At 37.8% G+C, this 14,809-nt stretch overlaps 2 protein-coding genes across 7 annotated transcripts in view; one reads left to right on the top strand and one right to left on the bottom strand.

Moving 5' to 3' along the window:
- Arl14 (ADP ribosylation factor like GTPase 14) overlaps window positions 1–6,768 on the bottom strand; it is a 96,168-nt gene extending 89,400 nt beyond the window's left edge. Inside the window, exons 1-2 of one of the 4 annotated variants that reach the window (XR_007110113.1) lie at window positions 5,910–6,036; window positions 5,638–5,741 (exon numbers count right to left, since the gene is read on the bottom strand). The gene's annotated coding sequence lies outside the window, so the exon portion shown is untranslated. Of the gene's footprint in view, window positions 1–5,637; window positions 5,742–5,909; window positions 6,037–6,228; window positions 6,640–6,706 lie in introns of those variants that run through there. The other 3 variants (XM_047563109.1, XM_047563108.1, XM_047563110.1) reach the window with 3 other exon arrangements.
- A 206-nt stretch (window positions 6,769–6,974) lies between these two features.
- The window catches only part of Kpna4 (karyopherin subunit alpha 4), a 66,414-nt gene continuing 58,579 nt past the window's right edge, over window positions 6,975–14,809 (top strand). The window contains exons 1-2 of one of the 3 annotated variants that reach the window (XM_047564953.1): window positions 6,975–7,231; window positions 10,999–11,072. Coding sequence is in view for 1 of the 3 variants with exons in the window: in XM_047564951.1 (XP_047420907.1) it covers window positions 7,163–7,231 (69 nt within the window). In the remaining 2 variants the exon portion in view is untranslated. The remainder of the gene's footprint in view (window positions 7,232–10,998; window positions 11,073–14,809) is intronic. The other 2 variants (XM_047564952.1, XM_047564951.1) reach the window with 2 other exon arrangements.

Raw genomic sequence — 14,809 nt, 5'->3', positions numbered from 1 at the left:
TAAACCCAGTCATACTCATGAGAATTTTCACCAATCTGATTAGTACTACTATTCTCAAATTTCCAGGTATAATATAGATTTAGATTTAGATTTCTACTAAAGGTAGACTTATCTTTGTCTTACAATGATTTTTTTCTTTTAAATGATTATGTTACATACGTAAATGTTCATTAAGAAGCACTTTCTAACAGTATCCTATGGAGACTGAATGGGTTATGACAATACACACTGAGGAAAAAAAACTCACTTGATGGGGATGTTGAAGTGAGAGCTCAAACACAAAATAGGAGTTGGACTAGATAATATTAATGCTTTCTTATAATTCCAATATATCATGAACATGAAACAATTATAGATATTAAACAGGGATGACGGAGGATGGTAGCACTGGGAATGGAAAGGAGGCAAATTCAAGACACTTGAAGAAAATATTCTATGTATTCATTACAATTTGGCACTTACTGAACATGGGATGCAGGAAAAAAGAATGAAGAATCAAAGGTACCTAATGTTTCAAGTCAAGAAACTGAGTAGCACCATTAGTAGAAGTGAATGGGTATTAATGGATTTTTTTCCCATTGTTTTGATTGTGAAGGAATCTCTGAACAGGACAACTAAAAATAGAGATGCTGAATCTGCATTTCTGTTTTGTTTGTTGGTATCAGAGATGATTCTAAGAGGTCAGTCAGATGTGGGCAGGACACCCCATTCCTCTGTGCCTGCAGGGGCAGGGCCTGGGAAGGACACTAGTAGAAGTAAACCAGCATACCTGGCAAATGGGCTGAAATTCAAGAGTAGAGGAAGAACAGAGTTAATAGAGACACACTTAGCCTCTTTGGGAATTGACTCAAGAATTGGGACAAGCATGAGTCTTCAAGGAGCTAGAAAGGCAGTGGCAGAGTATATGAGATTTAAGCTAACACCAAGAAACTCAAAATAGACTTAACAGGCCCAATGGAGCCAGTTATTGTGAAAAATGTCATAAAATGGTATTTGAGAACACTCGAGAGAAAAATTAGACACAGAGAGGAATCTAGGAAAACACTGCATAAGTCTATTAAAATATGCAATTGGATGTTACTGGCCTGGAAAATTCTGTTCTGTACATTTTTGAGTAAGAGATATATAACCATGACTTACATTTGCATTACAGTTGCATGACATAAGATCTATTACTGTGATTCCTAATTACCCTTATTTTAACTTTGTCTTCACCTTAAGGCTGCCACCTTACAATGAGCTCTATAACAGCAGAACTAATAATTCTCAAAGGATGGTCAAGGAATTAAAACATCATTAGCATCACATGAGCTTTTGCTAGAACCTCAGATCTTCATAGGCTATGCAGACCTACTAAAACAGAAGTCCTAGGGACAGAATCTACCAATTTGGTTTTAAGCCTCCAGGTGATTCTGATAAACTCAGGCTTGAGAACCACTGTCAGTCTTCAGAGCTAGATCTTTATAGAGGTTCAGCTGAGATCTGTATGAGAGGCAAGGGAGGCAGAAGGGTCAACTAGAAACAGTGAGGTTTTTTAGCTAGAATCGAACTAAAGCTCCAGCACCCTCTAGTTGTATAAGATCTTAAGCAAGTTACTTAACTTCCTCATAAAGAAAAGAGAAACAATAATACCTACTTTGAAAGGTTACTATGAATACTGAAGTTTATGTACCTCCATGGTTAGTCAGAGTGTTGGCTCTAGTGTCAGGCCTTGCTCAAAATGTCAGCTCCACCTCTTACTATGGGATCTTGGGCAAATGACTACATCCCTCTGTGTTTCAGTTTTCTTATTTGTAATGTAATTACCCTTTTCAGAGGGTTGTGAGGATTCAATGACTTTATTTGTATATATGTGTGATTTATATAGTTTATATATAATTTATAGAATTTCAATTTATAGAATTGCTTAGAAGACTGCCTGCCTCATAAATACTCAGTGACTGTTATCTTTTTTATAATAGAAATATAAATGATACAATGATAATAATACAATGATAATAATAACATACCTCATGTAAATAAAATAACTTGACCTAGAATATAGTAGATATTCAATATTTGGTAACAATAATTATTTATTGTCATTAAAGAATTCTTCCCCATAAAGTACAGGGTTGCAGATTTTCCAGTATATGGGAACCCCTGATACCTTCATATATAGTTTATATTCTAATGTCTTCCCTCTCCTCTGAATAACTTCAATAATATTAACAATACCAATATTAATTGCCTTTTCTAGATAGTATACTATAGTTAGGTAATAGGAACCATTGGGGGAGACAGTAGAGGATAGATGGAACCTTGTACATTTTTTTCAATTCCTGTGATTACTTAAAAACAAACATTTTAAAAAATAGGGTTACAAAGCTGTCTGAAATAAGAAGTATTCAGTAAGTAAGTATTCAACTGAGTTGCTTAGGGCCTTGCTAGGTTGCTGAGGCTGGCCTTGAGCTTGCCATCCTCCTGCCTCAAGTCGCTGGGATTATAGGTGTGTGCCACCATGCCTGACTCAAAACTAAGTATTTAAAGAAATATGCTAAATAAATACTATGTGATTCACCTCTCTCAAATTAATGTTAATTTTAGCTCATCATCATCTTTTCATTCAGGACTTCAATCAAAATGAAGATGTAATTTTCTCCAGTCAGAAAAATCTGGCAGTGAAAAGAAATGAGCAAAGTCCTCTAATACCTGGTCGATTTTAGTTTCCAGAGAAAATAAAAGGACATTACTACATTAGTCCATTTTATATTACTATAAAGAAATACCTGAAGCTGCGTACTTTCTAAAGAAAAGAGGTTTATGTAGCTCACAGTTTGGGAAGTTGCAAGTTCAAACAGCATAGTAATGGCTCTGGTAAGGACTTCCCAGGCTTTATCACATCAAGGGAGATGGTGTTATGGACAAAGTGAGAGAGAGGGAAAAGATCACACAGTGTGACAGGTAGCCAAAGGGAGGGGAGAGGCCAGGTTTGCTTTTTTTTTCAAAACAACCTTGTCTTGAGAACTAACTCAGGGTCACATGAGAACTACCTTAATCCCTTCCCAGGGCAAGGACCCCTAACACCTAATCAACTCCTACTTCTTTTTTAAAAAAATTTTTTTTAGGTGTCAATGGACTTTTATTCTTTCTTTCTATCTATCTACCTACCTACCTACCGACCTACCTACCTACCTATCATGCTGAGAATTGAACCCAGTGCCTCACACATGCCAGATGAGCACTCAACCACAGCCCCTAAGGCCCACTTCTTAAAGGTCCCACAATCTCTCAACATTACCACACTACTGACCAAGTTGCCAATATATGAACAAACTACATTCAAAAGACAGAAATTACCAAGGGTTCAGTATTTTTCTCTAAAAAAGAACTAGCCCAGCTGTTCTAGCAAAATATATATTTCCTTCTTTTTTCAACATTTTGTTCAAGAAATCATACATAATCAAAGGTATTCCCCAAATATAGAGACCATAAGATCTATATTAAAGAGATTCTGCAATCCTCAACTTAATGTACATATGAATAGTTCAAATTGCTGAAATAATTAAAAATTATAATTTCTTTTGAGATGACTATTTACCAACTAAAATCTTGTGTGGTTTCACAATCCCCTCACAAATCTGTTGCCGAACACAAAACTTCTTTATTCAAGGAATTTAAGAAAACTTCATGACACACTGAAAGCAAGTATCTCCACAATATTTTAGACTTTCCCTATACCAAAAATAATGTCAGGGTGATAAGTTACCTAACATTGAATAGACTATTTGAAACAGGTCTCATATACAGGTTTCACAGTGCTTGGTCATAATAACTATACTTCAGATACTCCAAAAGCCTCTTTGTTAAATTAGTCCATAATTTAAAAAATATTTTGCATACTTTTTTTACCTTTATTTTATTTATTTATTTATACATGGTGCTGAAAATTGAACCCAGGGCCTCTCACATGCCAGCGAGGTGCTCTACCACTGAGCCACAACCCCAGCCCCAATTAGTCCACATTTTTTATGGACTTGAATGTTTGCATTCCTCCCAAAATTCATGATGAGATTTTGACCCCCTATGTGACAGTATTAAGAAGTGAGGCTAAAGGCAATAAAATCATGTGAGTTGAGACAAGAGAGTTTACTCTCTTTGGCTGCTCTCTTATCATATGAGAATACAAGCCAGGAAGAAAGCCCTCACTAGTTACTAGATCTGCCTCAATATTGGACTTCATGTCCTTCAGAACTGTGGAAAATAAATATGTTTTTTAAGCCACCAAATATACATTTAACTTGTTATAGCAGCCCAAACTAAAATAATGTCCAAAATGGTATTAATAATTCTGCATTTTACTACTTCCTTAATTCAACAAATTAAATTTCCCAAACCTCCTAACCAGAGTTGGCTCTACCATGTCTTGACAATTAGGTAGCCAATCGCATTTAGAACTATTACCAACTCCCTGAAAAACTTCTTTGATAAATTATTTATCTTCTATATCAGAAGAACTGCAAGTACAGACACTAAACATGTAATCTTGTTGGCAAACAAGTAGTAACAATTTCAAGTGAAAAACAGGCCAGCAAACAGATTACTTATGAATTATAATGAATTATAATTAAAGATGATTGTCTTAACAAAGTGTGTCACAACTGCTTTTAAATGTGTGTGTGTGTGTGTGTGTGTGTGTGTTTGTGTGTAGTGTCTTGCCCTGAAAAGTGTCTGACTTATTCCATAAATTTTAATCCTGGAATGAGTATGGATATCAAATTAAAAATTTTGGATGAAACTGTAAATTAAAAGCAATAAAAATTCAATCTACACTTATATCAAGAAGTGTTAACTGGTTTTTCAACTTAAGGGACATGCATTCAAAGAAGTTCAGATTCAGGTCTTGCACCTGACAAATAGTCATTGAGTGCATACTACGTGCCAAATACTACTGTGTGCTATATACCCAGCGTACAAAATAAATATGGTCCTTGATTTCAGAGAGCTTACTGTCTAGGGAGGAAGACAGACTTCACCAGACATTAGACAAATAAAATTATAAGATGTGTTTAATTATTATTTGTATTGCATCTCTCCCAGTTGGTAACAGTGGTCAAACCCATTTAAGGAGTACTCTGCAGAGAGAATTTTGGGTTGTTTAATTATCAGATATAACCAGTTGTAGCTGGGAGACATGAAGACCTATACAACAGTAGATAATCCTATGAACTTTATCATAAAAACTATCATAAAGTTTATTTCTAGAAGTACAAAGTAATCATCTATACATGCATGTTGACAGGATAACTTCTAATCACGGAGTAGAATTCATCAGTTCATTTTTTTCTTGAATCCCGTTTCTGACCAAATCCATGATGGCAAAAAGCACACATGCTTTACAACCTAATTTTCTTCTCCTAAACTAATTTTTAAATACATCAGTGCTCTAGCATTTAAGTACAATGCTATTTCAATTAAATGAGTCTTTGGGAAAAAAAATTTACAATTTCATCAGTTGTATTTTAAGGTCTGCATTTAATTTAGTCAAGTTAACCTTTGGTGTGAATTATTTCCAGGCACAGCTTGTTTGCCATAGCCCAGTGCAAAATATACAAAGTACTAAAGACTTTTAAGGTATTATTCTAATTTAATTTTTACCTTTCCTTCTATAACATCTTCAAGTGACTTCAATAGTATTCCAGCGCTCTTCATTCCCTCTCCCTCAGAGAACTCAGTCGTTACAGTTCAAACCCACTGCCTTTCTTTAAAAAAAAAAAAAAAATCCCTCCTTTGACTTCAAAAGTATTTAAGAAACATTTACACTTTAAACATTTATTTCTGCATCTTGCTCTACCAAAACAAAATACACCAGAAAGGACCCAAAGTCAAAAGTTCCCGAAGGAGTTTGTATTAGGTTCTCTTCCTCCTACCTTGCCATATGGAAACACATTCAGTGTCTCTGTTCCCTGCTCGCACCCGAACTTCTATTTCACGCAACACTGTACCTTTTGGATACATCTTCTTTTTGAAAAATTTGAGTACGTTCTTTTGTATCTTGCGTTATTTTTGCCCCTGCTATCCTTGGAATTCATTTTTTCTCAAAAGTTACAATGTTACATGACTATGCGCCACGAACCCCGCCCCTTAGAAGTTTGTATTTTGTGACCAAGTAACTTCTTCAACTTTCAAAAAGTAAACACCTAGGAAGCGGTATTATCACAGGCCCATCAACTCTACTCAATTTCCTACCCGTTGCAGGTACTCTTAAGAAAAATCCAATTCCTCTAATGAATCCCGTTCGTTTTCCAACACCATCCCTCTCTCTTTCCTCTGCACTTCCGGGACGCCTGTAGCCCCTGCCAGTACTTAGCCCCAAACTTGGCCCTTAGAAGGTACAGCCCCATCCGGCGTGAAGCCAAGGCGAAGCTCTCTGTACTCCTCGAAAAGCAAGGGGAACGCTCCAGAAATGCCATGGAAGAGAGGGCGCACAAGAGGAGAAAATAACGTTACTTTATCTCGGCTTTGACCCAGGACCCCAGACGTTTGCGGCTGCCCTGACAACCGCAGTAAACCAGCTTGTCCCCACCCAGTCTCTCGGTCTCTCCTTCCTTTACTCGCGCTCCTCATAAGTCTGCTTTTCTTTCGCTTCCTCACCCTTTCTCCGGAGGCACTTGGTCCCTCCCAGCTCTGCCCCCACCGCACCCCTCTTTTCCCCTCCTATACAGACCCTCCCAGCACCGAGCCCTTTCCTCCCAGAGTCGCTCTCTTCCCCTTTCTGTTCGCTTTCCATCGCCCCTTCGGATTGGCCAAGCGCACCGGAGCCTGGTTGACCAATCGGCGAGCTGAGTTGGTGGCGGTGGGCGTGGCCGCGGCGCCGGGGCTCTCATATCGAGGCTGCCTCCCCCTCTCAGCCGGCAGCACATTCCGCCACCGTTGCCGCCGCCCGGCCCCGCAGTTGTCTTCGCCCGAGCTGCTGTCGTTCTAGGGTTAGGGCGGGGAGGGGGGGCGGGCGGGGAGAGGAGGAGAAGGCCGCGGCGGAGGCAAGTGAGAGGAGGAAGGAAGCGGCCGCCCGGAGGGCACAGCAGCTCAAGCGGCGGCCCGGTTCCAGGGAGTGTCGGTGCGGCGCGGTGGTTGGGGCGGATCCCGCGGGGCCCGGGCGGGGGAAGGAGTCACCGGCCCGGCCATGGCGGACAACGAGAAATTAGATAACCAGCGGCTCAAGAATTTCAAGAACAAAGGCCGTGACTTGGAGGTAAATTCCGGGGCGCCGGAGGGTGGGGGCCCTGGGCCTTGGGCCGGTCTCCGCCGGGACTCCGAGGGAGTAGGGGCGGGCGCCGCCGCCGGGCCGCGGGGGAATGGCGCTGGGGGCCGGCCCGTCGGTGACGCCTCTGTTAACGCGCCGGGAAGTTTGTGTAGGGCCTGCTCCGCCTCCGCCGGGGAACGAGGTGCTGGGGCACGGCTGGCGCGGCCTAGGCCTGCCCTGTGGAGCCGGCCAGCTGCGGGTGCGAGGGGCTGGGCCGCGCGGCGGGAGGCCGGGCGCGGCGAGTGCGGAGGAGGCTTGTGTGTGTGTGTGTGTGTGTGTGTGTGTGTGTGTGTGTGTGTGTGTGGCCCGCGCAGCCGGGGCCCGGCCGCGTCCCCCTCCCCGGCAGCGGCGGAGATTCCGGCTCTCGCACGGGCACCGCCGTCTGGCGCCGCGGGTAGAAGGGAGTTGGGGGGAGGCAAGCGTGTGGCGACCTAGTGGGGCTCAGAACTTCCTCAGCGAGGCCCAAGACGTCTCCACTTAAAGGCATTTTTTCTGGTCTTCCCGACTCCCGCTTTACCCCTGCCTCCCCTCAATGTCCAAACTACAGGAGTCAACTTCTCCGTTGAAAAAAACACCCCCGGCGTGAGAGGCCATCCTGGTGATGCTAACAGTGCCTTCCAGCGGCCTGTTTTACTCTGGATATAGCTGATTCAAGATGTGGCTTACGGTGTGCCCTCTTCCAGGCAAAGGATCCCCCTTATTTCAGCTTGTCCACAAATCTCTTTTAGCCCCTCCTGAGAGACTACCAGCTGCATTCTTACATTTAAAGTCCAAAGGGTTATACAAAGCTGTCATCCTCTAGTCTACAGTATCCTTTCCCTCCACCTGCTGGTGGTGGTAGTGGGGGATGGGGTGGGCTGTGGAATGGCACCATCACATTTTATTATTTAAAAAGGAAAAAAAAAAGCTTCATTGTCTTAGATACAGCTGCTTCCGAAATTGTCAGTCTACATAAGATGTTATGTGTTAAATGCACACACACACAGCTGAGATTTTTGATAAAACATTTCCCCTCAGCTTTAAGAATTTATGTTCCTAATTTCTTAATCCATTCTGAGTCAGGAGTTTAGATTTTAAGAGAAAGTGGTAAAATAGTATTTTTGTGTTGTCCCTCTACATTTTTATACTGTGATCTTCAGATCTCCATGGTATGTGTCTAAGCTTGATTATTTGCTTAATTGAGATAGTAACTTTTTTTGGCTTTCACAAAACTATTTAGTTTTTAAAGTAGTTTGTGTTCCTTTAGTGGGTTTCATAGTTTGAGGGACTGTATGTCTGGAGGTGTGGCTATTCTCTAATTGTTTTAAGGTTAACATGAGAATGATTGCTGTTATCCTTCTATTGAAAAACCTTTATTGAAATAATTAACATGCCACATAAATCAGTACAATTTATAACTTTAAATAAATTTACTTGGTTGTGCAAGAATGTGATGGAAAAAATTTTTTACTAATATGAATATTTAGAATGAGAAAAAAATCCCAAACAATAAAAACTGATAAATATCACAGTTACAAAATCCAGAAAAATAGCAGTTAAGAGCTTGTGAATCCCTGTAATCCTTTTTCCCCCTGCTTCATATTTCTAACAGGTTCACTGAGATGTAATTCACATACCATCCAATTCACCAATTTAAAGTGGCTTTTGGTGCATTCACATAGTTGTACAACAATCATCAGAATTAATCTTAGAACATTTCACCACCCTAGAAAGAAACCCTTCTTCATGAGCAGTGATTAGCAGTTTTCTAATAACCCCAACCCCAAGTAACTACTTTCTGTCTTTATAGATTTGCCTATTCTGGACTTTTCATATAAGTGGAATTATACAATATGGGATCTTTTCTGACAGGCATCTTTCAAAGTAGTATGTTTTCAAGGTTCATTAATGTTATAACAATGTATCAGTGCTTCATTCCCTCTTTTAAGGGAAAAAGTCTAGCATATGAATATACCACATTGTTTTTCATCAGTCAGTGGACATTTGCATTGTTCACACTTTTTAGCTATTATATGTAATACTGCTGTGAACAATCATGTACACAGTGTTTGGTTTTTGGACCTGTTTTAATTTCTCTTGGTTATAAAACCTGGGAGTGGATTTTCCTGGTTATATGGAAACTTGATATTTAACCTTTTATGAGATTGTCATACTATATTCTAAAGTTATCCTTGGTTTTAAAATTGATCTTTTCTCTTAACTATATATTTCTTGCCTCTAGTCAAATGAGATCAAGTGCTGAGTATGTATTAGAATATTATATTCTAAATAACTGTAACCCAGATGTGGTACAGGCCTATAGTCCAGCTACTTGGGAGGCTAAGGTAGAGGGATTGCTTTAACCCATGCTTTAGAGACCAGCTGGGCAACACACCAGGCCCACCTCAAAACACAAGAAAACTAAACAAACCAAAAAAGTCCCACTGTTGGTACATGTTGGGCAGATATTTTGAGAAGTTCTTCGTGAGTAACCTCTGATGACTGATATCTCTACGTGTACATTAGGCATAGGACTATATTTTATTTTTCACCTGAGAAAATGATGTATTACTGAAATGGAGAGTCATACTTTCTCCTCTCTGTGTCTTGTTCAAAATCAATTCTACTGAGTTGGGATTGTAGAGCACTTGCCTAGCATTCGTGAGTCCTTAGGATTGATACTCAACCACACAAAGAACAACCTATAAAATCCCATATACTTGTAATGAGATAGAAACATTTTTTAAAATTCTTTCTGTGAACATTGGGATCATCTATTTTGTGTATTTGTTAATTGTATATGTTCTTGTATCTCTCAAAACATGTTATGCCCATTTTCTCCCCCTCCAAATATGGTTACATACATAATGTATGTAGGATGCAACAAATTTGAAAATAATTGCATTTTGGTTTAAGTATTAAAATGACATGTTTCATTGGGAAGTCTTTGGAAAGAAGCATGAACCAGTGCTGCACAATGAATTTTAACTTGGTATATCCAAAAATACCATTATAACATGTGATCTATGTAAAAAAAAAAATCAGTATTTTATATTATCCTAAGTTTTCAGAATTCCATTTGTATTGGAAAATCTCTTTTGGAGTAGCTGCATTTCATGTGGCTAGTGGCTACCTTATTGGACAACATAGATAGGTTTATATAGAGAAGGGAGGGTATAGCATATAATGAGGTAATTATAGCATTTTGGGGTTTGATCTAACAATTTTCTTGATTAATGAATAGTACAGAGTGCTAGAGTTTGTTATTCTGATCTTTAACTTTTTATGTGATAATGGAGGAAATGACTTAATAGCCTTAGGGTTTTTTCATCTGTAAAACTAGAGGTACTTGACATCTGCTTCATGAGTGTTTTGAAAATTGATAGGTTAATGTTAGGGAAATGGCCTGGCAATTTTCTGAGCATTTTATCATCTTCAGCTTTTCTTTTTGGGATAGAGAAAGGACTTAATAGGATTAAATGTAATTGATTCTCTACCTTATTTGCAGTTGGCTCTGTTTTTTCTCTGTGTGTGTATGTATAACTTAAGTTGCACTAAACTTTGCTACATTAAACAGTTACTGGGGAATGCTTTTTAACAGAGGGGCATGCGATTGCTCATTGAAGAATACTGTGGGCAACAGGGAATTAGTGACCTTTCTACAGTCATAATTTTTGAGTGTTAGAAGTTGAAACTGATTCATAGCTTTCAATCTGATATTCGTTACTCCCTTTCAGTATACCATTCTGGCTCCTCCAAAATATGATCATGCTAACTTTCTTGGAACACAAAAGCATCAAAGGAAATATATGTGAGTATCCATTTGAAATAATTTTCAGGAATTGTCAGATAATATCCACCAGTGCTTGTTTTCTTCCCTGCAGTGTGGTAGAGGATCACCGCTTTGGAATAGTTACTATAGAGAGGGTGAACAATTGTTGTGCTTGGAATTGAACCCAGGGCCTTGTATTTGCTAGATAAGTGTTTTACCACTGATCTGTACGCATCCCCAGCCCTAGATAGGGTAAACAGTACAACACAGGAAATGGTTAGTAATGAAACTTGCAATAAGAAATTAATCAGGATAAAACTAAGTTCATCCAGCTTATGCTTTTAAAGTAGAGGGGACTTCTTTTGTAGAGAAAACTTGCAAAGTTTCTATAAAAGTTCTGAGCGTAAACATATGTTCGAAAAATAATTAGTTCTTTTGTAAAGAATGTACTCTGAAATAAAAGATTATTAAAATGCTACATATTGTGATTGTCCACACAACATAAACAATGAAGTCAGCTTGAATATTTTTTTAAAAAATGCTTGGTTGACAAGAGTTTAATAAAATTAATCAGCTGTTTTGTTTTTTGTAAATAGCCTTGATGTTTGTTGAAGTGTACAGAGTGAAAAGCATTGTTAAGCTATTAAGTCTTGTTAACTTTTAGAGACTGACCTTTCTCATCACAAATCTTGGAACATATTTACTGTACTTAAAATAACTACTGTCTAATTTTTAATATAATAGTCCAAGCATGTGATGATATGAAATCTGATGGAAATATAGTTAAAAATTAAACAATTATTTTTGTGCTTCCTGCTAGTTTCCTGATTTCTAAGATGATCAATTTCAGAATTGTTTCATTGATAATTTTCTTAGTAATATCAAGATGTCATTGTTTTTCATAGTTACTATTACTAGTATGTCAAGTAGAAGTGTAGGAGTGAATTAGGTTTAAAAGAAGGAAAAAAATGCTTTTTTTTTTTTTTTTGTGGTGCTGAGGATTGAACCCAGATCTTTGTGCTTCCTAGCATTGGTAGTTTTTAAACACTGATCCCTAATCACTGTTATAGGTTGTGGCTCCTTAAAATATTTTTAGATGTTATCTGGAGCAGCCTTCAACTACTTGAGGCCTATAAAGATGAAATGAGAGTGTGTCATCAAATTTTAACCTTGTTTGCTGATTTTGGTATTTTCTGGTTTAGTTTTAGAACAGAGGGAGGTTGAAAGGAATTTTTTGAGCACCTTCTGCATATGCTTTTAATTGTATTCTCATTTCTTTCAGTCATAAAAGTAGCAATTATTGAGTTTTTTGTTTGTTTGATACTGGGGATTGAACCCAGGGCTGCTTTCACCACTGAGTGACATCCCCAGTCCTTTTTTATTTATTTATTTTTAATTTTTACCTTTTTTTTTTTTTTCCTTTTTTTGTACCTGGATTGCATCCTGAGGCACTTAACCACTGAGCCACTTCATCAGCCCCCCTCCTTTTTTTTTTTTTTTTTTTTTTTTTTTTTGTTTTTTTATTTAGAGACAGGGTTTCACTAAGTTGCTGAAGCTGGCCTCAAACTTGCTGGCCTCCTGCCTTAGCTTCCTGAGTAGCTACTGCCTTTATTGAGTGCATGTTAAAGAAGAAACTCTCGTGCATTTGTCTTAATAGCACAACATTTAAAGAAATAATTTTAACTCAGGTATGCCAAAGTCTATACTTTTTATGCTATATTGTACTACTTCCCTTTAACTTTTCTCAGCCTTAATGCAAATCTCAAATTTTATTAAAAGATTTTATGTGAAAGCACCTAGCACAGTTTGTGGGAGTATAAGAGATATTCACTAAGTATTTTTTTTCCCTAGAGATTTTTGTAAAATTGTGTATCATTTGTGAACTTTAAATACTAGAGAACACAATCTATTTTCTATGCTTTCTATTTAGATTTGCTAAAAGACAGGCTTGGAGGAGGAGAACAATCTTTGATTGACACGAACAAAATAAGGACAATATATGTTATTGTAATGGCCTTTGTTCAGAAGTTTTCAAAGGTTTTGGGGCTCAAGACTTATTAAACATGGATTTTTATTGATATTTTACATTTTAAAAATCAAAAATTTTTAAGCCTATTATTGCTTTTTAAAAATTTTTATTTGGAAGCAGGTTCTCACTAAGTTGCTTAGGGTCTTGCTAAGTTGCTGAGGCTCATTTGGAACTTGTGATCCTCATACCTCAGCCTTCTGAGCTGCTGAGATTACAGGTGTGCACGAATGTGCCTGGCTCTCATATCTGGTTCTGAATTCAGTCTTTTTTGCTACACCATTTGGTTGAAGTATAAAGAATATCCACCTACATACAGATAGGCATTTGAAAACAAAGTCACCTTTCCAGGATATTTATGGAGATTGACTTTTTAAAAATATTTTTTAGTTGTAGGTGGACACAATACCTTTATTTTATTTATTCATTTTTATGTGGTGCTGAGGATTGAACCCAGTGCCTCACATATGCCAGGCAAGGGCTCTACCAGTGAGCCACAGCCCCAACCCCAATATTATATTTTTGATTGTACACAAATGCTAGTGTATACAAATGGTAACTTCCTAAAGATTCGTTGCAGTGTGGATCAATAAACTTTTCTTACTGTTACATCAAAATCCACTTCCAATGAATCTTTTAACTGCCTGATTTTTTTGATATCTTTTAGGTTATTTGGAATACATTATGTCGCTGACAAAAGAGAAAAAGCTGGTTATGTAGATCTTCCAAATGCTGACACATTATACAGTGAAATAATTCACAATTATTCACCTCACAGTTCAGAAAAGTATTGAGTATTGCAGATCTGTCAAACCTGCAGTGGTAGACACAAGTTTTTTAAAATTCAAATTTTCACTTGAAAGCTCAAATTTTATCATTAGCAGAAAATACTGATACTAGAGATGATTTTCCTTTAAATCACTTTGCTCATTTTTGTGGAAACATCTGCCAGATACCAAGTCTGAATGACCATAGTTTCTCTTTCTTTCAAGTAAAAGTGGTCTCTGAAAAAAGTGACTAGTTCACTTCACAACTCAAACACACAAGTACTTTTTCCTTGAGACAATCATCCAACTGTAGAAGTTATGTTGCGGAAGAGATTTATGTATAATCCCTGGTTTATCTTACAATTGGAAGGAAAAGACAAGTATTTAGTAAAAGTTGTTAATTTTTATTGGTTCATTAAGGACATTCTTAAGTGAGCTGATTTTTTTAAAACTTTTCTAACTGAAATAATAGACACTATTACAACTTGGTGCTATTGCATTACCTTAATTCATGCTAAAGTACTAACAGTTTTTCCTTCTTTGCATTAATACAGGTGTTAACACGTGTGTATTCACACACATACAGAATAATTATTATTAGTATTTTTGGGAAAATAGTTTGACTCTGTGAAAATGTGCTAGGGCCCCCCTATATAAGGACCCTGGACCATACTTTGAGAACCACTGTTTTAGTTTTATCGACATTGCTTCTGTTACAGATGACTATCACTTTTAATTAATGCAGGCTCTTAAAAGACTTTATAGGATAGGGATTAAAAGAGTATGGACTATGGAGTCACTTAGACCTGGATTTGAACTCTGGTTCCTCCATTTAAAAGTTATGAAGATTAATGTCTCTAATCTCTCTAATGGAAACGCTCATTATATTACAAGACTATCTGGAATTGGGTTCATTATTGATCAGTTATTTTATCAGACATCCTAAAATAGTTATTTACATTTTTCCTCTTAATGTCTTAAAT

The sequence above is a fragment of the Sciurus carolinensis genome, chromosome 9 (assembly GCF_902686445.1).
Source record: "Sciurus carolinensis chromosome 9, mSciCar1.2, whole genome shotgun sequence".
Lineage (NCBI taxonomy): Eukaryota > Metazoa > Chordata > Mammalia > Rodentia > Sciuridae > Sciurus > Sciurus carolinensis.
Note: the sequence above shows the minus strand (reverse complement) of the source record. Positions and strands in the feature narration are given on the sequence as shown.